Source organism: Mugil cephalus, chromosome 2, assembly GCF_022458985.1.
Source record: "Mugil cephalus isolate CIBA_MC_2020 chromosome 2, CIBA_Mcephalus_1.1, whole genome shotgun sequence".
NCBI classification, from domain to species: domain Eukaryota; kingdom Metazoa; phylum Chordata; class Actinopteri; order Mugiliformes; family Mugilidae; genus Mugil; species Mugil cephalus.
The window spans coordinates 7,129,997-7,153,409 of record NC_061771.1 but is presented as its reverse complement, the minus strand read 5'-3'; the positions used below and the strand labels follow the sequence as shown (position 1 = coordinate 7,153,409).

Sequence of the window (23,413 nt, the reverse complement as noted above, 5' to 3'; positions counted from 1 at the left end):
ATGATTTGTTATGTACATTAGACATCTCACCACAGTCTGACGTTTAAACAAGTGAAGGAATTTTAATCATTCTGAGAGGATACAACAGGAATATATTAATTAAGATTATTAACGGTTCATCTTTACAATAAAACAGCTGGTGTATCACGTGTTCTCTGGCAGATTGAGTATTCCTTTGTTTTTTTGTTTTGGGCTTTTTGCCTTTATTGATAGGACAGTGGAGATAGACAGGAAACAGGGAGGCAGAGAGAGGGGGAATGACATGACACACAGAGGCCGCTCGGTGCGGGATTAGAACCGGGGGCCGTCTGCAGCCAGGATTGTAGCCTCAAAACATGGAGGGGTGCTCCACCCACTGAGCTAAACACCGCCCCAGATCGAGTATTCAGTAATTAACATATGTGAATCAACATTTGTGTAGCACCTCCCCAGGATTATTGTTTATAGAGTAGTAGATATCCACCGAGTGATGACTGGACCCATTACATCACTATAATAAGAGAGAGTTCAGTACGTCCAAACAGGAAAATGAAACACAGAGCAATGAGTGAGCCTATTTCAAGTAAAGTAAAGACATTCATTTATGTTTTGTTTTTTTACACTCTTAAACCTTGTTCCCCTGAGTGTTTAACCAGCAGAGTGTGGCTGCAGGAAAGAAGACCCACATTTCCCGCTGCTTGACAAAGTTCTAGCAGTGCTGATATGAAGTAGTTATGATTTTAAAAACATTAAAAACCTTCAGGTGTTGGCCGACTAACAGCCGACCCCTTTTCCACCAAGGCAGTTCGAGAACCGGTTTGGAGCCAGTGTCTAAACTCAAACTACTTGTTCATGTTTTGACAGTCGAAGAACAGGCTCTCTGGCAGGAGAACTGGTTTGAGAGCAGCTCCAATAATCGGAGGATCAAGAACGGTTTCTGGGTAGGATTATTGTGGCCAACTAAAAGGGTTTGATAGCCATTTTGGATGTATATTCTACTTTTCTGATTTTAAGAAACCGTTTCATCTTTCAATCATTATTTTGGGTCAAATGATTCACAGTAAAATTGAAAGGGAATGTAATAGTCCACTTCTTTTCACCTGCTGCGCCTTCAGCTCTGCTGCTTTCAAATAAACTCCAGCCCTTCATATTTCACGTCTCCTATCTTCGTCTCGGGCATCAGGACCCGACCGTCTAGTGTGAATGCAGTGATGTAGGTGGCGATCTTGCCCGCGTCCTCCTCTGATTTAAGGGCGAGGATGATCTGGTCGTCCGTGCCGGGGACAAATTTAAAGGAGGAGAAGCCGTGGGTGGGGTGGAGTGGCCCCACCTGCCGCACGGCGATGTGGTTGAAGTCCGCGGGGGAGGACAGGAGGAGGTTGGTGGCACGGCGCTCGTCCGCCGTCTCTTCGTAGCGTTCGTGACTGGCACGGCGAGGGAGGAAGAACCAGCGCTGGAGATGCTCACTCCAAGCTGCTGATTCATGGATAAGGTAGCCTGTAGAGAGAAGAATCATAGGTGCTGGGTGTAAACTCACTCATTCATAAAATATAGTTTGTATATATTTTTCTACAATGCAAGAACGGATACTGTTTGGCCGGACCGACTAAATCAACATGAAAAACAACATGTCAGCACCTGGTGGTTTGATTCCCGCTGCGCTCCGCAGGGCGTTGTACTTTGGCACCCAGTTTTCATGCACTACGTCACCGCCGTAGCCCACGACTTTCACCCACTCTGGATTATTGTTGAGCACTTCCCCAGAGGTCGTGGTCCACTCCTTCCCCAGGCCTCCGACGAACAGGTGCTCGTCCTTCACCGCAAGCCACTCGGCCTTGAATCCTGCGTAGAAACCAGGGACACGAATGAGAAAAGGTGCAGAACTTTTCCTAGAAACGTCCTGTTTTTGTTTGCATTTTCGCAAGTAACGTCAAACCTCCTGTGCGACTTTAAAAGGTCGAATGGAGACTGACCTTTGGAGACGGAGCCGTCACCATCGGGTAAAATAACCCAGGGGATGGCCTGGCTTCCCTCGATCCTGTACACCACACCCGTGCGGTCATCCACGCTGTACAGGTGGCCGTTGAATGCCACCAGCTCAGACAGCTCCATACCTGCAGCAGAGTTATCGCACATTATTTTGAGCGCACAAACACAACTATGCTACAACTTATCAATACGCCAGCCCACGTACCTCGCCCTTTCTCGGCTAGATGGCTCTCCAGGGTCACCATCTCGTCATCCCATTCCACCTCCAGCCTGTCGCCGCTGTCCGAAACAGTGAGGTGACCTCTTTTCATGTAGCTAAACCACGTCTGAGCCTTAGTGCTCCGTGACGCCGTGTCCAGGTCTGCTATCACGCCTATACGGTAGCGGATACCATGTGGCGTCTTCTCTGGTGGACTTAACGGGTAAGTGTCATTGTAAGGTTTTTTATTCCTTTGGAAGCTTCGCACAGTCAGTCTGTTGCCCGTAAAGATGTCCTCCATGTCATCGCCGGGCCTTTGATGCCTATTGCGGTAGTGACCTTTGGGCGAAGTGTCTCTGTCCCCCAGTGTCCGGTGCAGATATAAAATGAGCACCAGAGCCAGCAGGGTCGCCACGGTGATCGCCCGCCATTTCAGGTGGAAGCGTGCGTCAGAGTTGGTGGCTTGCGTCATGGACGCCATGACCAGGGGGAGGCCTCGGACAGCAATGCCAAAGGAGCTCATGGAAATGTCATCTTCATCCTCGCTGTCAGGAGTGGGCTGAGGGCGAAGGCTACCAGAACCTGGGAATGAGCACAAGGAGGAATGTCATGTGAGTGAGGGGCACGGGTGGGTGGGTGGGTGGCACAACACAAAGAGGAGAAAGTGCAGTTCAGCCAGGACCACCTTAGTCTGCTGGATGATCCTTTACACCTAATCCAGAAACAGCAGCAGCAAAGATGCCGCGAGATACAGAGCAGAGCTGATGCTGATGAGAAATTACACTACGAAATTATGGAAGCGGGCTGCAAGGGTGGTGAGTTAGACCTTAAGTTAGCCACCATAAATAAGACGCTCTGAAGGAGAAACTCAGGGAATACACAAAATACTGAACAAATCTATTATGCATGTGAAGAGTCTCAGTCATCCGGACATATCTAAAATTAAGATAAAACGAAGGCCACTGGACTGGTCCAAAACTGAAGGAGCTGCTGAGATACCACCATCTTTAATCTCTATTGAGGCACTTCAAAAAATGGACCATCTCATCTTCTGTCCCACATTTCATTATTATATAAAATTTGAATAATAAACACTGAAAAAAATCATCTAGAGAACATGAAAGAATGAACATGGGGTGGGGACAAGCAGTTGTTTGTTCCTATTGTGCTTTGTTGACAACAGAGCTTTGTTGTGCTGTTCAGGCAGAATACTGAGTAGGTAGCTGGTACGTCCTACTTCCCTGAGACAAAGGACATGCAAGACGGACTTTGCTCTGTTTATCTAAGTATTGGTTTGTTTCACAGGAATTGTCCGCGTTAGGTAAGAATGCTACACACTCTTGAACTATAGACCAAATGCAAGTTATACAGGTACTAGGATTTCCTGCTCTGTGGTTAGGCCTCTATAGCTGTGTTCAAACACATAATTCAATACTGATTGAACTAAAAAAAAAAAACAATGCCCACTGTTGAGCAGCATGAACACACTTGGAACCTGTAAAATAGCAGTAAACTGCAGCACTACTTCATTACAATCTTGTAGTGACGGATAACAGAAAGAGATGTGTCAGGATCTGGATGTTTTAGTACCTCTGCTACAGAACGTCCTGAAGGGAAACACTGCTCCTCTGTGGACTCAGTAAAATGCTCAGCACTGATTATGTAACAAATGCATTGTCATCGAGTCTAAATTGAGGCTGTGGTGTTCAGTTCATGGTAGGATGATATGGAAATGATTCGCAGAAACAAAATGTTCCTAATGAACCTGTAACTGTGATGTGGTTTTGTTACATGGAGCCTATAAGCCGTTACTGAGCCGCTGCTAACTTTCTTTTGAGTTAGGAATTTATGAGTCCCGGATCTATTTGGGCTTTCACAATCAGGTAATTGGGTCTGGCAGGACAGGTATGCTACCTGCTGAAATACGAGAGGTGTGTGTACAGAATGCAACAGCCAAGGTGACTCTCAACCTTCCTCGCTACCAAGAGCAACCAACAGCGTGATACAGTAACAATGCTTCACCGCCAAAACTCCCTGTAAAATAAACAACACGTTTCTTTTTCACACTGAAGATCTTGAGCAGTGGAGGATATTGCAATTAAAAAGCCTACATTAACAGAATATATGAATCATCAGATACATCTACACCATTTGGCAAAATACACTCACTGCCTGTTCATTTGATGCACTGTAAAAAAAAAAAAAAAAAAAAAACAGTCCTCAACTAAACAGTCCTTCGTGAATGCCCTAATGTTCAGTCAATGTAGACACAGTGTCAGAAAGGTAGTAATTCAACTTGATTAATCACCCCTGGAAGGTCCAAATAATAGAAACGTGTGTCGCTTATTAACAGATCTCTCAGTTATTTTGAACAAATGCTGAATACAATAACCTTCGTGAAGATAAGATTTAGAGCAGGACTGTTATATTACCATGCCTTCATTTTCACCTGAGTACCCAATGAACTATATAAATAAATAAATAAATAAATAAATGTTACCACAACATCAACAAAACGTTAGTCTGAGAGCAACATCAGCTGAAAACAGTAGGTCCAGGACAATGTTTTAAAAAATAAGTAAGTATATAAAAGTAAACCAGCTCACAGACTAATTTGCAGACTTGCCATTCAACATATAACTGAAGTGAAATAAATCATCATATATCACATATTTTTCCTGGTCTCTCGTCAGCACCTCTCTAAACTAGGTCCTTGGCCAACACGCGTACACACGGAGCAAAACAGACGAACGAGCGAACACTTGGCCGTGAAATAAAGGTCTTATTGTCACCAATGAAAGCATGGCCCATATTTCCAATCCCTCCGCAGCAGCATAAACCCAAACACAGCCTCGCTGTAGAAAGAACTCCACTATTCACCCTTTCTTCGCCTCTTCTCCCCTGAACACGCTGCAACCATCATGCTGCTCCTCTTCGCACGAGTCCCATAATGAATTGCACGTCCCCCCCCAGCCCTCCGGTCCCTCATGAGTAACTGACCTCACCAAGTCTCCTCCTCCTCTATTACACGGTCTCAAATTTCTCCCCTTCCTGTAAAGCCGAGGAAGAATCTGAGCTTTAATAATGAATTGAGGAAAAAAAGAGAACAAGGCCTGGCTTGTAATTACTGACTGGTGAGCTTACTGAAGGTGAAGACTTTGAAACCAGTTTGGCCGCACCTGCGTTTGCACTGGGTTAAATGTTCACTGAGTTATGTAATGTCAAGCACCAGTGAAAAGACGCTTAAAAGAATAAACCTCATTGGAACATTGCAAAACTGAAGTTTTGAGGGCTACCAAAATGTTTTCAGAGTCTGAATAAGCCTATTTTAGTGTGCAGCAATGAGCTGTTCTTGGTTTCCTAGAGTCACATCCTTCCCACACGCGCTGTCCAGACACGGACGACGTTACAGCAGCTACTGTAGCTCTTTGACGCGGGTTTGGTTTGGTCACGTCCTCAAATAAATGGTCCCATCTTTTTTTTTTTCTCCCAAGATCATCTATCAAACTTGAAAGTTCACGACTGTGCGGTCAAATCTCCAGAAAAGTGGGTGTGTGATACGCACGCAAATACAGTATACATTCCTCAAAGTTTCAAATAGAGGGTCAAAGTTTGTTTCACAAACCTAATGCACAGCAGGTTTCTGGTCACAGTTCACAAGATTTCAAACCTGAGAAACTAAATGCACTAAGGGAACAGTGACAGGTTTGAAAGTCAGACAATGTGTTGGAGAAACATTGTTAAAACAAACAAAAAAAGAGAGCTGTTGTGAGGTTAACATACAAGTAAAATAATATTTGAAGAGATTTGATTTTGTTTCAGACTATGTAAACTATGAAAAAAAAAAAAAAAAGACTATGTAAACTTTCAAAACTTGGTTTCAGTCTTGCAAAACTTTCAAAAGTTATTCTTTTGTGCATTTCTAAGATAGTGGCTGGGGAAGATAGACGGGAAGTAACCTGCTGCAAAGTGTGCTCACTGGAAGGACTATGAACCTCTGTTTATGGGCAACCCGGTGAGATTTATGGGCACTGGTTGCAAAACTGTTTTATGAGACTTTGACAAGCTCCTAACTTCCCAAAACATTTTCAAACGATGTCGCGATATTAATCCCACCGCTGGAGACAGGTGAAAAAAAGGTCAAACTCCAGAAGAACTTTATTAGACGAACATGTTTTGGCTAGTAGCCTAACCTGGGAGACCCTGATGAGACTACAAGCCATAACACGTCTGTCTGCTTGAGTTGGCACCTATACTGCAGCTTTTACGCCCCGTTTTCATTCAGATACATCAGCTGCCATGGCAATGGTAGGAAACAGGAAGTCTCTTGACTTCAATGCCAAGAATAAATTCAGCAATGTTGCCTTGTGGTTTACCCAATGTCAGTAGCTCTGACAAGGACATTGTTAACGTGACTTAGGCTGAAACAGACTTTTATGAAATTAATTGATCATAGCAGCTTCATTGACACAAAAAGATGAGCTGTTACACAGTTGGGTAGAACAAGGTATAAAAGCAGTCTGTTGGAGAGTGAGCTCCTCTGACCCTCCACTGTTTGCTGTAGTGGATGGGATGGACGGTCCATAATGGAGAGCAGTTCATCCGATGTCCTCCTGTCCCTCACTGAGACTCCAACTCCGTAGCGCTGGCAAGTTTCATCGGACGAAGTAACTGGTTTTACCAGAGCAAACTGGCATGGTGAGGTGAAACTTCAACCCTCGTAGCTTGAACGCGCATGGGGACGATTTGAACGTGGGTGTCATACTAAAACGCACTGTGTGCTGTTTAATTCGGTTGTATTGTGGGTGGTCAAGCGCAGACCAGGGACATTTAGCAGCGATATCTGGCTGTAATTTCACACTGCCCGTTGCCTCCCTGTGTCAACACAGCCACGAATGCAAATAGGACCAAATAAAGTACCCCGGCGACACTCCTTCAACTCTGACTGACCTCCTGACACAAATGCCAACCCAAACTGTGTATTTACCACAATATAGGCAACGACCACATCGTCTGACTTATATTCGAGCAGCTACGTTAGCATACATTTGTACACACTAGGGTCCATTTAAAGAAACGTTAGCCACGTAGCTAACATCAGCCTTTGACACCTTTAGCTCGAAACATACCAGGATACCGCCATGACCGCTACTAATAACACATCCAGCCCCTAGTTTCAAGACGCCGAACTGCTTTGGGTGGTCAATACATCGCTATTTTTGAGGAATCTCACGGCTCACCTGATGTAGAGGCTCCTCAGGTCAGCCATACTTGATGGACTGCTGGGTTGGAAGTTTCTCGGCGATTGGCTCCTCCCACCCGGAAGTCTGTTTAACCCGCGGAACAAGTCGATCGTCTTTCCAAACTTTAAATGTAATTTCAAATATGCATTCACCCAGTATAGATTTATTTCTGACAAGTTCAATGAGGGATAGAGCAATCACATTTTAGAGAAAATATACTTTCACTTATAAATCCATCACGGATTCAAACTAAAGTGTCATTTTAATTGACTTTACTTTTACAGTGTGTACTGTAACTTATTGTATTAAACAAAAAAATATATAAATAATATCAACAACTTGTAGAACCAATAAAACGTGGAAAAAGCTGTGGAGATTACATTTCAAACAGTGCAACAAATGCAACAAACACGCTGAAAATATCAAAACTGGATTTTGAGACGGAAACACAGCAATAATACGGGACCAGATAAGAGTTAATGTTTTAATACTGGTATATTTTGGCCACAGACTGAACCATGGGCTAAAAAAATAAGGAACATGGTCTTATTTGGAAGCGACAACATGCCACTAGTTAGTATGTAGTCATTATAAATAAATACAATCTATACACAAACACACATTCATAAACTGCTGTCCACACATCCATTCTCAAATATAAATATTTATTGTGATTATTCTCTTTACAATCTACAGTAATGATGAACAGAATATTACGTAGTACTAATGTAAACATTGTGTAAGATGCTAGAATGAGTAATGGTCAGTTAAAAATATGTCTACTTTCATATGAGCATTCTTCAACTATATTAGCTTAAAATAAAAGTGCAAATATTTTTTTTTCCTTATCAACATTTCCTGGTGACGAATCCTGGATGAGATTATCAGTGCTGTGAAAGCTACAACAAAAAGCTACAATCAACTTGAATGATATGTCACTATTCTTGACTTTATCTCCAACTCTGGATTTATTTATGTTTCGGTGCAGATTGTCAGAGGTAAAAATATTCAGGCAGACACTGCCCCTTTAACACTGGATACACGCCAAAACTAACATCAACTCTACAGTGTTCAGTACAGGATCCAACTGTGTTTCCTAACAATAACATTGTGCACAGTGGGTTTTGAGTACGCTGTTTTCACCTGAATAAAAGCAGTAGTTTTGCTACAGTCATCATCTTTGAAGTAATGAGGTTTTAGGCACACAATGTTTTCATAAGTTGGAACATACAAAGCTTTTTTTTTGAGAGAGAGAGAGAGCTGTAACTACAGAGAAGTTAATCCACTCCACCTTATTGTTGATCAAACCAAGTGGTAAGAAACTGTGTCTCAATTCTTTCAGTGTTGATGGTGATACGGAGGTATGTTGATGTTAGATGATCGATCAAGCACCTCAGCTCTTCCCCATCATCTTCAAGAGAAGCTACAGACAAAGCAGGAAATGAATACACAACTCGTTTCTGAAGTGTCTAACATAATAATACCTTAAAGCTTAAAAACATACTACAGACCATAAAACTTTGACACACTACGTAAAATATTCAAGTATATTGGGCACATCGTTGCACACTATTTACCGCAAAACTATTTTCACCATAATCTGTTTCCAAGCTTTAAGTCGTTTTTAGCCAGAGGTCTGAAACCACTAAAGGTGGTTAATGTAATTAAGTTTCTTTTAAGCGAGGTTGTATGAGGTACTTATCCATGGTCAGTCAGTGCGTTTACATGCACGTGAAAAAAAAATGAATTATTGCCTTAATCGGACTATAACAGGAGAACTTAAGTGTATGTAAACATGTTACTCCGATTAAAATCGGAGACCCTTTCTACAGCAGTCCATTATTTGGCCTCCACACCTGTTTGCTTCTCCAAGCTGGAGGCATGCCAACCACCGTCCACCCAAGTCCACAAACTGACTATGGAGGAGTGCCTTGTAAAATCCCACTTCAAAGCATCTGAACTTTCCCTTTAAATGTGACTTTTTTGCTAAGTTCCAAGCCATACCTTAATATCGTAATGCTATCAGTCAAAGAAAGAAAGAGAAGAGGCCAACCTGGGAAATAGCACTGGCATCTATAGTCACTTTGCATTATCTGGGTTTCGTGTGCATGTTTACCTTTGTTAGGTGATACTCTCCATCCACCAGCTGCTCAATGATACTGAAGTGGTCTGTATTCACCACATCCTCCATAGTCACATTCAGCCCTGAAGCCTCCAGAGTCTGTAAAACCACAAGAAAAAAAATGCAGTGACAAAAAGTGGGGAGGAAACACAACCGTTTCACAAAATCTGTTCATGTGTCACGCTAGTGCGTGACTGCACATTGTTAAAACTGACAAACTCATTAAACACAATTAAGACTTTGTAAACAAGCATCCACTTAACCCTTTAGTTTGATCAGTTAACACAAGAACAATATTATCACCACAGAACAGTTACACAGAACGGAACCAATTTGTTTCATGAGTACTGACTTTGAAATATTCTTCCGACTGCTTGCGAAACTCCGGCGAGTCGTTCTCAGCGACCGCCACGACGATCTGGCAGCTGGAGGAGGAGAGTTTAAGCTGAGGGACCAGCTTGCTGGGGCTGTTTCTCACCGCCACCTCCCTGCCAACAGCAGACACCCAGGAGACACGAGAGTGAAGCACTGACTGGCACAGCCGACCAACGGAGAACAATTACAGAGACACAAACACACAAGGACATTTACATGCTCAACCACCCTCCGAACACTCATACCATACAAGCATCACAGACAAATAACACATTTACTATGTAGCCTGAAGAACCAGAGAGCCTCCTTTTCAGGGGTCGCTGCACATCTGGCAATAAGCACTGGGTAAGGGTATGCTAACCATGTAGCAACTTCCACATGTAGCACACCCACTTAACTTTAAGAAGCTCGGCAGTGCCACTGAATCATCCTATTGTGATATTCACAAAAAACATTCTGACTGTCTCTTTCAGAATAATAATCTTATAAACACAGGTGTTTTCTTGTTGTTTTTTGTTGGATTAATTATAAGGATACTCAAAGTGCACATTTATGTTCTGTAGTGAGGTACGTACTCTGTCATTTTTAGAGGCTCGTTGACGTAGGTGGACAGGATGGGCAGCAGGTCATAAATGCCACTGACAAGGAAAGCACCTAGAAGACAGTTAGGGAACACCTCAGTATTTTGTAAATTAAATGCTGCCTTCAGTTGGAACTCGTGGTTATGACACAGGAAGTTGTGTTCGCTTGGCAAATACTGGCATCTAGAAGTCACAGGGGCAGCTCAGTAAGCTAACAACCAGGCACCACACTGAAATGAAACAATGCAGCTCTTGGGAATATCAACATTCACTTCTTTTAAAATAAAACTTTATACAGCACCATCTTTCCATATCTGCTTCTCATCCATTTCTCCTTACAGGCCTCACCTTTGATCTGAGGAGTGACGCTGTACTGTGACCAGTCAGTGGAGAGCACCATAGCAGCCAGGTGAGCCCCAGCAGAGTGGCCACACAGGTAAAGACCACTGAGTGGGAGCAGAAAGTGTCCATCAAATAAGGAACTTCAGACATTTCACTCTGTTTGAATGACAATTTCATTCCTACACGATGCAGCAAGATGAACGTTCATCCTCAAACGGTGTGATAACAACACGGAGATAGACAAGCACCTGATGTGAGAATACTGCTGAATGACAGACACGACACTCCTGCGAACTTGCGACACCATCAGGTCCATGTTACCTGTATGAAAGGGAGGACTTTTATTTATCAGTTCACCTTCGCAAAGGAACAGAAAGAAAAATCTTAGTAAAGATCTAACCTTTGGGGGCGATGTCATAACCAACCGCAACCACCACTACACCTTTATCAACCAGTGGAACAGCCATGAATCCTGACTCCTCCTTGCTGTGTGTGCACAAAAGACCAAAAGGTTAACCCTGAATAAAAGGGAACTGAAATGCAGAACATGTTACAAAGAGAGAATAAAGCTGAACCTGAGAAACTGCCAGTAGCCTCCATGAAGGTAAATGACAAGGTGGACGTCTGAAAGAGAAGGATCGAGGCCTGTTAATCTTCCGCATAACTGAATGTGGACAGAGTGTGTGGTAGCCACCGTACCCAGAGAGTTGGTGCTGGGTATGTAGACGTCCAGCTTCTCTCCGTCTCCCTCCCCATATGGCACGTTGAGAAGAGTTTGAGCCAGGCCACGGGCTCGCTCCGTACCTGAGGGATGAGGATATAAACCCATCAGCCACAACATTAAAACCACCAACCAGTGAAGTGAGCAACACTGACTTTTATGTGGACGTTACTTTGATGTGTACCACTACCTGAAGATTGTGGCAGACCGTGGTAGAAACAACACCCGCCCCCTATTTTACACGTGCCCCTTAGTGATCTACATACTCTCGGCCATCCCTGTGGCGTACAAGAAAAATGTGATTCATCATCTCCCAGTGCCACTCCCCACATGTGTCAATGAGCCGTGGCTGCTCATGTCTGCTCCTACTTATTTATTTAAGAATGAAGCTAGCCTGCAGCAGGATCTCACCTAACTGGAATTCAGACACCTGCCTGCTTCCTGCTATGACAAGTCTGCTATTAAAAAAGCCTAGTAGTGTAAGTTTCTTAATGTGTTAGGCATTAAAACATCACTGTAGACAAAACAAAGATGTATTTGTATCCATGAACCGTTTTCATCCTCTGTACTTCACTCTCTCCTTGCGTCCTGTCATCTTTCTCCCGCTGCCACTCTGATAAAAGGAAGAAATCTATCCTGACACACATCCACTGCCTTTATACAAAACATAATGATTGAAAAATCTGCGTCGAGTGATTCCAGTCAAAATAAACCCAAACCTGCACACCAAATTAAAACATGTGCCCCGATGTGGATGCAAATGCGTGTGTGATAGCTGGTGTGCTGTGAGAGATTTTAATCAAGTAGCAGATTAGAAGATTAGAAGTCAGAAAACTCAGCGGGAGCTGCAGTCACCAACAGTGTAGAATTTGCGACAGGAAAATGTCCGAGTTAATTTAAAATTATTGGTTTTAAATCAGTGTTTTTCAAACAGCTGATCTCTGCGACGGCGGCACACATTGCCACGGGTGTGCAAAATTTAGCACGACACCTGTGCTCCTGAAAGAGCTGCCGGCCTACATTCTTGCTTCGATTGGAGCTAATTTGCTTCTAACCTCAAAAGTCAACGCACCTTCCTTTAAAGCCTTCACATGGGCCTTGATCACGTCGTCTGCGGACATCCTGTGGGACCACCTGCTGGGTGAATACTGCCTCTCGATCTCCTGTCACACACACGCAGACGCACACACACACACACACAGTGAGAGACACTCCTGTCATCCGCGCGGCCATGAAAGCCGACACACCAACCACCATCAGCTGATGACACGACGCTGTAAACACGGTAAACAGCGCCCCCGCCTGCCGCCACACGGCCACTGCGTGGTGTCGCCCGTCCTTTTAGTTGTTGTCAGAAAAAGACGAATGAATATGTCTTATTGCAGATAAATATATGAATAAACGACGTCCAAAAAACAAGCTGAAACAAGGGCAACTGAGGGGGTAGGGTCTCCTCGCTGTCGATTGTGGTTGTTTGTGTTTTGTTAGTGAAGACACGTGTTTCGATTAAACGAGGCCACATCTGTCAAACTGGAAAACCCAAGTTGACTGACATATAATCTGTCATCGATTTACAAAACAGCCTTCACGTCTGTTCCCAAAATGTTTCACCCGTGTTCAAACCTTGAGGCTGGAGAGGGAATAAAATGGAGAAAGAAAACAGGATCATCAGTTTCCTTCAGTTACTAGACAATCCCCACCTTCCCACCAATGCTTTAGCACTAAAGAAGACACTTGGGTGATGGTGAAGCATATTCAAGAATCTACAAGTCCAGTTGCCCTTGTTTCATTTTTTAATATATTCTGACCTGAAAGACAGAGACCCTTCGCAGACGTTAAAATGTATGATTATAAAGAAGTGCACACTCTGTAGAAGAGTCTACACAATATTTATTAAAACACATCAAAGAACAAATGTATGTCCTATATGAAGTGGTTTGATTCAGTCAAATTGTATATACTGTGACAACAGTGTAATAACGATCCAAACTGTTTTTCAGAAGTCAGAGCCTGAAACCCACAGAGCAGCCGTGAGCAGCTCATGTGGGGGGACACATCGGATTGAGGGCAGCCAGGTAGAAAAACAAGAAAAAAGGGAGAAAAAAGATTACACATGATAGGTGAGCAGGCTGGCTTAATGCATGAGTATAAGAGGCATTAGCAGGTGGGCAAACTGTCTATAACATTTAAGTACAAACTGATAACTGTAAACAGTGAACACTGGGCAGGTTGATGGGGCCAGGACCAGAAATGAGAAACATTCAGCTCTGTTCTAAGGTGAACTGATTCTATTAGGTTGTTGAAAGACCTCAGTATCCCTCAGAGTTTTCCACATTTCTACATAAAATGACTCAAAACATCAGTGGACTTTCAGACACATGAGTCCTCAAAGTAAACAAAGAGAAGTAAGTGAACCCTTGTTTTCAGTATCTAACGTGACCCCCTAGTCACTTCTGGTCATTTATCTACCAAATACTAGCCCTCAGTACAGAACAGCCAGTTCTGAGGTAGTTCTGAGATGCTGGTGGGGTTTCCCACATGAACTGTTCCATCTTATTGGCTTACGGTCCAGACTTTGGCTTGGTAATTTCCAAAGCCTTCATTTAGTTCTTCTTTTAACCACAACGTGGGTACTTTCTTTTAGAAGAAAACCGGAATAATTAAGAATTCATTGATCCATCAATGATGGAAAGTCCTCCTGGCCCAGATGTAGCATAACAGGTCCAAACACGGACATTATCACCCCCATGTTTCACAGGGGGGATGAGTGCAGTGGTGTTTCATCTCCAAACATGACACCTCTCATTTAAACCAAACAACTCTACTTTGGTTTCATCTGTCCACAAAACATTCTCCCAACAGTCTTCTGGCTTTTTTTTTTTTTTTTTTTTTAGTGCAGTGTCCTTGCTACTATGCTATGCACGCCATGGTTGTTCCGTGTTCTCTTGATGGCGGATTCATGGACATTAACATTAGAAGTTACCCTAAGTTCTCTTGTGACCTTTCAGACTATTATGTGTCTTTCTTTTGGAGTGATCTTTGTTGGTCGACCACACCGGGGGAGGGAAGCAGTTGTCTCTTCTGTTTGTTCACATGCTGTCAGGCAGTGGGTTTGTGGATTTCAGACTCTTTAGAAATGGTTGTGTAACCTTTTCCAGCTTGATGAGCAACAACGCTTCTTGTAAGGTCAAACAGTTCCGCAAACATGTGTTGTGAAAATCAGATGATGTTGAGTCATTTTTTATCAGAATCAGAATCACTTTATCGATCCCAGGAGCTAATTACTTTTCGTTACAGCAGCTCCCATTCAAAGTGTACCAGAGTTAAGGACAAAATGCAGAATAAATGACAACACATTACCGAGCATATACATCAGCTCATATGACGTCAATGCTGTGAAATTGATAACTCTATTGCATTTGAATTAAAATGAGTAATTGAATAAGTATTAAAATTGTAGCATAATCTAATAGTGTTCACTGGCAATAAAGTATAGTTTAATATTATTTAATCTATATGTGAATTTGCAGAATGATTAATACAAAATGTGCTAGTCCTTATACAGATCAGCTTGTAGGCACTGATAAATATAGCCACCATGAGATTTCAGTCAGTCACTTTCAGTTGGTACCTAAGGTTAGACGCAGTTCGCTCATAAAATTCTGCCCATAAGAATAAAATAAAATACAAAAAGTCTTACGTCTTTGTTCATTTCGCTCCAGTGACTCATTTTATCTCCAGGTGTGACTATACTCTTCGCTGACAGATAGGTCCAGTCACCATGCGCTCTGCTGAGGAACTCAGTGACCGGAATGTCAGACTTTACACCCTGACCTTTGAAAGGTAAACAGATCAACTATGTGATCTGTACGTGGTGGATTTTAAAACGGGGAACCTGCCCCTCTTTTAACTCCCAACAGGTGGTGGGGCTCTGAAAATGAGCATTGCTTTAATTTTTTAACTCCAAAAACCTTCAAAGCGAAAGAGGAACACCTGCTTCCGCGGAAGGTCCCCCATGTGACCATGTGACACAGAACAGCTGCACTTCCGGAAGTTAAAGTCAGCGGTTTTATTATTATTATTATTCTTTTCTTCTCCTTTATTCTTCTTCTTTCTTTCTTTCTTTTTTTTAAATGCAGCAGCTTTAGGTAAAATACATGTGTCAGTCAGTCACTTTGTGACGTTTCAATATTTCTAAATCACAAAAGTGATTATTTCTGACAGCTGATGCAGATGCCTAAATATATTTATGTCCAATCGTTTAATCTGGACAAAATAGAGTATTAAGCCAAAGACATTTCTGACAGAACGAAAAGCAGACACACCTGTACCTAGGTACAACAGAACCACTAACACTTTCCCATCAAAATGGCTGTTGTCAGAAAACTCATTTATGCATTTTAACTTTGACAAGTCAACGTGTCTGATATATTCTGTTTTTCTTTTATTTGTATATCTATAAATTTGTGTGAATGTGTATGTATATGTGTATTTTGAGAAAGCGATGAGGGCTTACCAGCTATGCTTCATCTCTCTCATTTTCAAATGTGTCATTCATTTCTTTTTTTCCCCCTGTGTTTTGTTGTTGTTTTGCTTCCCCTGGTTTTCATTTAGGTATTGTGTTGTGCATTTGTTTGGTAGCAATCAGGGAGCTTTGTATTGTTTGCATATTCAGCATAAATTAAAAAAAAAAAAAAGAAAAATAAAGAATCTATAGTTCACACACTATACTGGTAACCAATCAAATATTTAGAACTTATAACACTCTAACTATGCGGCTATGGCTCAGTTGGTAGAGCGGATTGTCCATGAACCGAAGGGTTAGAGGTTCGATCCCCCGGAGTGTGCCATGTGCCGAAGTGTCCTTGAGCAAGATACTAAACCCCCAGTTGCTCCCAGTGCAACTGGCGCTGGTGTGTGAATGTGTGTGTGCTTGTGTGAGTGAATGGGTGGATGTGTCTCTGACTGTAAAAGCGCTTTGAGTACCTTTGAGTAGGTAGAAAAGCACTATATAAGAGCAAGACCATTTACTAACTCATACTCTGTTAGTATGCTCATTAGTCAGCGCTGCTCTCTGTTGTGTTATGTCTTTTCTAAGTGCATTGTGTCCCAAGTGTCTTGTACCATCTGTATTGTACTGTTTGTATCTCTCATCTTTACATTGTAGGCACTGTCTGTCTGCACTGTCTGCAGTGTTTGTACTGTTTCCACTGTTTTTGTTGTATTGTCTGCATAAGTTTGCACACACCCACTTTACACTCTTGTAGTACACCTTGTATTGTACTTGTACACAGTCCTATGTCTACATATAGCCCCAGTGTTTTGGATTAATGTCCTTTTATCTCTTTTATCTCACTAGGTTTTGCACCTGCTATACTATACACGGTTGAAATGACAATAAAAATCTCTCTGTCCTTTGTTTGGCACTCGCGATATGTTCGTGGTAGTTTAAAACAGCTCCAGAAATTGCTATTCCAGTCTAATCTTATTGCAGCCTTTTAAAATGCTCAAATGAAGTCAAGTGCTGTATTTAGATGACCCGCATATCAATAAAGGGAATATGTTCTGATGAAGTAACGTGTTGTACACAGGTTGATACATTCTAGAAAGATTTAGAAAAAAACTTCATCATAGAAACCCATTTTTTACATAGACTAATATCTGAGACACAATTGAGTCTTCCTAGTGGCACTGCCAGGTAGAGTCGTCTCTGTGCAAAATAGTAGCACTCTGTGGTGGCACGTGTTGAAAGTTTACAAACTTACGGTTAAGCAGGGCTGCACCAAAGTTCTTGGTGTGTTTTCGTGACAGGTCAGCACATGCATGGCTATTGAGGAGGAAACTATATGTTTATATGAAGCAACAAATGAACAAAATGACAGGTTGGCTTTTCATGTATCTACTCCTGCTTTCACACAGGCTTGAGATTTTGAGATCTCCGTGTCAGTACTGTTGTAATGTAGGGGCAGAGGTGGATAGGAGCTGGTAATTGACTTCAGGAGGAAGAGGACAACTATGGAGCCTATCACCATCCAGGGCCCGTGCGTGAAAGTAGTGGATCACAATAGGTAGTAGAAGAAGTACGAGAAGTACTCTATCCAGCTGTACAACAACTCACCTTTCAGCAACAGATAACTCCACGTTATTAATGTTAATGCACATTGCACCTTATTAATCCTTCCTATGAATATATTTGCCTCTGTCTCTATTTCTCGTACCTTTGTTCATGTTAACTCTGCACACTTTTGCTTATAGTATTTTACTTTACATGATTTGTAACTTATATTTATAGATTTTTTTTACTACAGTTTTACTTATATTTGATCCATATTTCATTTTACTTTTTTACTTTTTACTTATGGTTCTGAAGAGTTTTTAGAGTTTTTATGTGCAACTGAGCTGGGATCAAGTCTAACCCTAACTCTCAAGAACAGAAGTGATTAGATTTTGCTTTGGGATATTTTCTTCATATATATATATATATATATATATAATTTTTTTTATCATTTTTACATCTGTTAATACAAATTGATGAAGTGACACACACTATTCGGTATAAGAATAAAATGATAATATTATTTTCTGAGACATGCGCATTGGCTACATGGTCAGACCCTGACTGTGTTGGTTGCCGCCAGTGCCGTACCGTGGCGGAGGACGCTATGTGCTCTGTGATTGGTCGGCAGGTGGCGCATGCGCACCTCTGCTGTCGTGTATGGCCGCTGATTGGGTCTCCGTCGTGGTTCTTCGCCTATTGGTGAACTATTGGATAAATAACTTGAGGACGGCTCCGGCGCGCCAGATTCAACTTTTTGTCTGAGAGTTCGGTTCCTCTTACAGTTTTAGCTCTATTTAATTTATTCGTCAATTAATTGTGTTGTGTTTTTTTTCTTTTTTCTTTTTTGCATCATACTTTAATAATGGACTTAGCTCATCTTCCAGGTCTGTCAAATTCTCCGAGGAGAACACGGGGACAGATTCAGGTTCGTATCTAAATCTGCAAAACAACAACAACCCTCAACTAACTAACAAACATGTACTAATTTCTAATTAACATTAACAACTTTGAGAGGTATGTCTGGTATGGGGCTTTTTTTCTGGTTGTCGTGGGACTGACGGCCCCTCCGTTGTCGTTTGCAGGTAATCTTTGGACCGATGTTTTCAGGCAAAAGGTGAGTTATTACTCCACAAATACTCTAAAGAAAATATCCAGATGTGTATTTAAGTAGTGTCGCTCGGTGGTTTTGGTGATGTTATTGTCGCAGTGTTATTGTTCCCTCCCAGACTTCCCCCATCCCGCCAAATTCTTCATTGTTTGTATCAGTCAGTCCCATACTGTTAGCCACAGTGTACACATGTTCATGTTTGCATCTGCAGTTTTAGGACCAGTTCACACAGATTTTGCTCATATTCTGATATCCTATTTTTTTTGTAATAATCATTACCTTATCCTTATGAAATGACTGGTCTAATGGATGTTTTGATCTTCACTTTGCAGCACTGAGCTGATGAGAAGAGTCCGTCGCTTCCAGGTGGCCCAGTACAACTGCTTGGTGATCAAATATGCCAAAGACACTCGGTATTCTGACACAGGCATGGCCACACATGACAAGTAAGCTCCTTTCATCTGTGTTTACTTTCGTTGCAAACAAACCTTTGTTGTTTGCTCATATTGAGAGATACACCCTAGAAGAAATCCTAATAATAATCAAATTGCCATCATTTTTAGTAGTTCTACATTTTCTACCATTAATATATACACTCACTTGCCAGTTAGGTACACTAGTGAAAACAAATGCACATTAATATAACAATCATCAAATCTCTCCTTCATGACTGTGAAACATAGTCAGGAAGGTGGTGATTCATCTCTATGATGATCACTTGGGAGGATATAGCATGTGGTGCTGTCAGACTGGATCAAAGAAACTAACGATGCTGAAAACCTTCATGGAGATTTAAAGGAAGGCTTTTATCCTATAAGGCATTTGTTTTCACCGTTGTACCTAATGAACTGGCGAATGAGCGTGTAGCATGGGCTCAAAAGGGTTTGATTAGAACAAAGTTTTATTAGTAACGATGGTGCGCAGTTTAAATAGGACAAATTAAACAATCCTGTAAGAAGAGAGCAATTTCATCCAATAGGTGCAGTTTGGCTTTATTATAAAGAAATGAAGAGTAGCTGATTTTAAAAAGTGGCACACGGGGAGAAATGTGACTTGACCTCTGCTGGTTGAGATTCCTCCGTATTTTCTCGTGATGGTGGATTTCGATTACAGCATGAAGTAGTTGTCGTTTGAATTTTTAACATTTTGTTTGTGTGAGAGTGGATGAACGACTGTGGCGACTCGCAATAACCTTTCTCTGTCTCCATCTTTCAGAAACACAATGGAGGCTGTAGCAGCGAACCGTCTGGAAGACGTGCGCTCCATGGCGCTGCAGGCTTGTGTCATCGGCATCGACGAAGGCCAGTTTGTAAGTGTGCCTATACCTCTCTGTGTTGATTCTGTGTAAGCTACATGTCCCATCATATAAGCAGGAAGCCATAACAATCTGGATTTTTTTTTCATCGTAGTTTCCCGACACGGTGGAGTTTTGTGAGGAGATGGCAAATTTAGGGAAGACAGTCGTCGTAGCAGCTTTGGATGGAACCTTCCAGAGAAAGGTGAGAGTCTGTTTTTCTCCACATGTTGACAGACGGATGCTGTGAGCGCACCACAAAATGTCCGAGACAAGCAGCACACTTTAGTTTAGTAACTGCGTGAGCAGCGCCAACACAGGCGCTTTATTATTTCTCACCATAATGTGCCCGTTCTCTCGTTCTAACCCAATTATTGCCGGCTGCTTTTCTGCTCTCCGGCACATTCTTACAGCCGTTTGGAAACATCCTGAACCTCATCCCTCTGGCTGAGAGTGTGGTGAAGCTGCACGCCGTCTGCATGCAGTGCTACAGGGAGGCCTGCTACACCAAGAGGATAGGGGAAGAGAAGGAGGTGAGGACGCAAGCCTAAGAAAAGTTATGGAAAAGGCCACGGAAGTATTGAGATTAGTGCCCTCAAAAAAGGGGAATGTGTGTTAACCTGTAGTTAACCCATTAAATGTATTATGTTGTTTTCATAGTATTTATTTTGACTTGCAGTCAATGTAAACAAGTCCTATGACCCTCGGCACAACCCATTGTTTGGGGAATCAGGAAGCGATGTGACAGTGACGTAGTAAACGAGAAGGAGAAACTGCTGCTGGAGCAGAAATGCACATACAAAAGAAATTTTAGTTAGAAAATAAAGATTATATAAAAGCGATTATTACTGACTTCATTTATTGCCAGTGTAAAAAGTCACCACTAGTGTGCATTGCATGTGAAATAACAGTGTATTTATGGAATGCACAGTACCTTTTGAAATTATTCTGGACGGCATTTGTCATTGTTTCGCATTTATAGTAACATACATTTGCATGAAGTAAGCATGTCTGTCCACTCCAGTATGGGTAAGTAATATCTGTTTTGAGGAACGAACATGAATCAGTTCATGGTGGTTAAATGTTTTAATTGACTGAAAGAATCTTGAAAGCCGTCGTATCGTCATTTGAAGCCAATTTGTTTGTTTCAGGATAAGAGAAGGTGCATATTATGTCGTTATTTATTAATTCTTTAATATTATTATTATTTCTGTGATAGGTGGAAGTGATCGGCGGAGCTGACAAATATCAGGCGGTGTGTAGAAACTGTTTCGGAGGCCTGACTGTGGACAAGGAGAACTGCTCTCCCTTCAGGAAAGAGACGCCGCCACATGTCCAGGCAGGAAAACTCTTGGAGGCTGGAGTCACTCGGAAGCTGTTCTCCTCACTCCATCTCTGAAGACAAATATAAGGCTTGTTGCAGACGTTGACACATTAATCGGTTTTGGGTGTGTGCGTATGTTAGAGTCTTGTAAATTTAATAGTTACATCTAGATTCTAGTTAAAAATGTTTTTAACTAGATTACTACAGTTGCTGAACAATGAAATATTATCAGCCCAGTTAAACTGCTGTTTGTGCTGTAAGCGTTGTGCTCTATCATTTAGGTGAAAGATGTTAAAATGCCCATGAATATAAGGAAACAACCCACTGCTGTAGGGTTCCCTTCACTGCAGCGTTAAGATCTGTAACGTCCATAGTGTTATCTTTTCATATGTCTATTAAATTATTTATAAATGAACAAAATGTGTTTTCGCCATAATTTGTACACTTCATGGAAACATTGTATCGCAGGCCAAAAAGAAGTTAAATATTTTTAACTCGGTACATGAACAGTGTGGTGTGTAATTCGATGCCCTCAAGTCCAATGGAGGACCAAAATAACCTGTTTGAATCCTGGCAGACCTCGAGGCCAGGCGGTGAGTTGGTTCTTGACTGTTGCCAAATAAAACCTGTATTACTACAGCACAGGAATGGACTGAACATTGTCTGAATGGCTTTATTCTCTTAACAAAAGGTCAATCACAGCTGTGTTTCTGTCACCATGACATTAAATTCAAGCAAAAGTCACCTTCATGCTCAAAACATGATTGGAGGAAAAACAAACAAAAAACAAGCAACTTCTGATCAGTTTTTATAAAACCTTTGATCATCATAAATCATTCTAACATCTAGATCATGTACCTCAGTGAAACAGTCATTTAATCACGTTTTAATTTAAATATACAGTAGATCACATTGAATCCTTACTGAAGCAGGTAACAGTACAGGTGGAGTTTTATCTGGTTAATAATGACAAGCTGAAGTCCTGCCCTCCTGAATTCATTTGTAAACTGATTTTCCAGACAGGAAACAGTGGGGGTGGCTGCGCCACTCAGCTAATGATTCAAGATTTAGCCATAGCACATTTTCCTCCCAAAACCTATATAAAGTTTGATTACTCAACAACGAGCGATAATCTGTGTTTTTTATCATATTTGGCTTCAGTAATTTACATTTTTGTCTAAAGGACCAAAAATATCTACGATATCTAAGTAGCGCTACAACTTTGTCACATTTAGCATAGCAACACCGACAGAAATAACCCCACTGACCCTATAGCACACAGACGCTAACAGCAACAACCTTGTAACAATGAGCCGAAGCTGAATTCAGGTGAACTTTTGAGTGTCAACTGATCAACAACAGCCAGAACTGGATCCAGGCGGCTGAGGTTTTAAACTGGCAAACAACAAAGCAACAAAGTAAACCAATAAGGACAGGTGTGTGATTCACACAACTTCCGCCTGAGGTGTTGGTCTGTGTTCGGTGCCAACATATTTTACCTTCGACAGTTTAAATGAAGAAGCCTGTAAACAGATAAGAAAACTAAAAGTCCTTAGAGGAAGTGGGCGGCCGCTCTCTTCACACGCTGACGAGGAAGCACAGTCGCTCGTGGTTAATAAGTTCTTATCTGTGTGTCGACATGCTCAGTAGATGTAGCTTTTCAATAAGTACGGTTATCAAGATGTTCCTCCCTCTTCTCTATCACAGAGTTAGCTGCAAGTGTAAAGGGCAACAGAGGCTTTGAAATACCAGATGAACGCTGCACATTTTTACCGACACAAAGCTTTCACATGATCACACTGAAGGAAATGAAAGGGTCTATAGCTGTAGTTAGTTAAGATAGAATCACACAAATACTTAATTGACTAATTACTTAACTAACAAATGTGATTTTATGGTTGTACGGCTCACAAAATGTGAATGTGTATTTTCCCTACAACACTCCCATTTACTTAACCTAATACATCGCCATGATTAATGAACTAAAAAAAAAAATCCCAAATAAGAAAATCAAGTGCATACAACCTGTAAAGTGGCAGTGTTGCACAGATGGACATCCCAGTGGTTCTATCAAGAGT

The 23,413-nt window shown here is 41.8% G+C and overlaps 3 protein-coding genes across 4 annotated transcripts; 1 reads left to right on the top strand and 2 right to left on the bottom strand.

The window, feature by feature from the left end:
• Positions 1 to 37: 37 nt before the first annotated feature.
• On the bottom strand, positions 38 to 7,497 carry cant1b (calcium activated nucleotidase 1b). 2 transcript variants are annotated; one of them, XM_047577987.1, is made up of 5 exons: positions 7,408 to 7,497; positions 2,174 to 2,749; positions 1,953 to 2,093; positions 1,618 to 1,821; positions 38 to 1,476 (listed from the first exon to the last, which is right to left on the bottom strand). In XM_047577987.1, the coding sequence occupies exons 2-5, from the start codon at positions 2,688 to 2,690 to the stop codon at positions 1,106 to 1,108; spliced, it is 1,233 nt and encodes a 410-aa protein (XP_047433943.1). In that variant the 5' UTR covers positions 2,691 to 2,749; positions 7,408 to 7,497; the 3' UTR covers positions 38 to 1,105. The 2 variants fall into 2 exon arrangements, with proteins under 2 accessions (XP_047433943.1, XP_047433942.1); XM_047577986.1 differs by lacking the exon at positions 7,408 to 7,497 and adding an exon at positions 5,048 to 5,202.
• A 561-nt stretch (positions 7,498 to 8,058) lies between these two features.
• Positions 8,059 to 15,458, bottom strand: afmid (arylformamidase). The gene is made up of 11 exons (XM_047578253.1): positions 15,252 to 15,458; positions 12,624 to 12,714; positions 11,530 to 11,634; positions 11,406 to 11,454; positions 11,231 to 11,316; positions 11,079 to 11,151; positions 10,837 to 10,934; positions 10,483 to 10,561; positions 9,885 to 10,020; positions 9,527 to 9,631; positions 8,059 to 8,833 (listed from the first exon to the last, which is right to left on the bottom strand). The coding sequence occupies exons 1-11, from the start codon at positions 15,279 to 15,281 to the stop codon at positions 8,804 to 8,806; spliced, it is 882 nt and encodes a 293-aa protein (XP_047434209.1). The 5' UTR covers positions 15,282 to 15,458; the 3' UTR covers positions 8,059 to 8,803.
• Positions 15,459 to 18,340: 2,882 nt separating this feature from the next.
• Positions 18,341 to 22,111, top strand: tk1 (thymidine kinase 1, soluble). The gene is made up of 7 exons (XM_047578254.1): positions 18,341 to 18,534; positions 18,692 to 18,723; positions 19,050 to 19,163; positions 19,933 to 20,026; positions 20,127 to 20,216; positions 20,425 to 20,544; positions 21,231 to 22,111. The coding sequence occupies exons 1-7, from the start codon at positions 18,472 to 18,474 to the stop codon at positions 21,408 to 21,410; spliced, it is 693 nt and encodes a 230-aa protein (XP_047434210.1). The 5' UTR covers positions 18,341 to 18,471; the 3' UTR covers positions 21,411 to 22,111.
• Positions 22,112 to 23,413: the final 1,302 nt, after the last annotated feature.

What these genes read in the sequence shown, in the direction of transcription:
- cant1b (XM_047577986.1), bottom strand. Translation starts at nt 5,156, where the DNA reads ATGAGGGACCGGAGGGCTGGGGGGGGACGTGCAATTCATTATGGGACT. An exon ending in GGAGAAGAGGCGAAGAAAGG is followed by an intron (nt 2,750 to 5,047) that starts GTGAATAGTGGA and finishes GCTCATTCCCAG; the next exon opens with GTTCTGGTAGCCTTCGCCCT. An exon ending in AGCGGGAATCAAACCACCAG is followed by an intron (nt 1,477 to 1,617) that starts GTGCTGACATGT and finishes TTCTCTCTACAG; the next exon opens with GCTACCTTATCCATGAATCA.
- afmid (XM_047578253.1), bottom strand. Translation starts at nt 15,281, where the DNA reads ATGAGTCACTGGAGCGAAATGAACAAAGAC. An exon ending in TGTGAAGGCTTTAAAGGAAG is followed by an intron (nt 11,635 to 12,623) that starts GTGCGTTGACTT and finishes CTCATCCCTCAG; the next exon opens with GTACGGAGCGAGCCCGTGGC. An exon ending in GGCTACTGGCAGTTTCTCAG is followed by an intron (nt 11,317 to 11,405) that starts GTTCAGCTTTAT and finishes GTGCACACACAG; the next exon opens with CAAGGAGGAGTCAGGATTCA.
- tk1 (XM_047578254.1), top strand. Translation starts at nt 18,472, where the DNA reads ATGGACTTAGCTCATCTTCCAGGTCTGTCAAATTCTCCGAGGAGAACA. An exon ending in ATGGAACCTTCCAGAGAAAG is followed by an intron (nt 20,217 to 20,424) that starts GTGAGAGTCTGT and finishes ACATTCTTACAG; the next exon opens with CCGTTTGGAAACATCCTGAA. An exon ending in GGATAGGGGAAGAGAAGGAG is followed by an intron (nt 20,545 to 21,230) that starts GTGAGGACGCAA and finishes TTTCTGTGATAG; the next exon opens with GTGGAAGTGATCGGCGGAGC.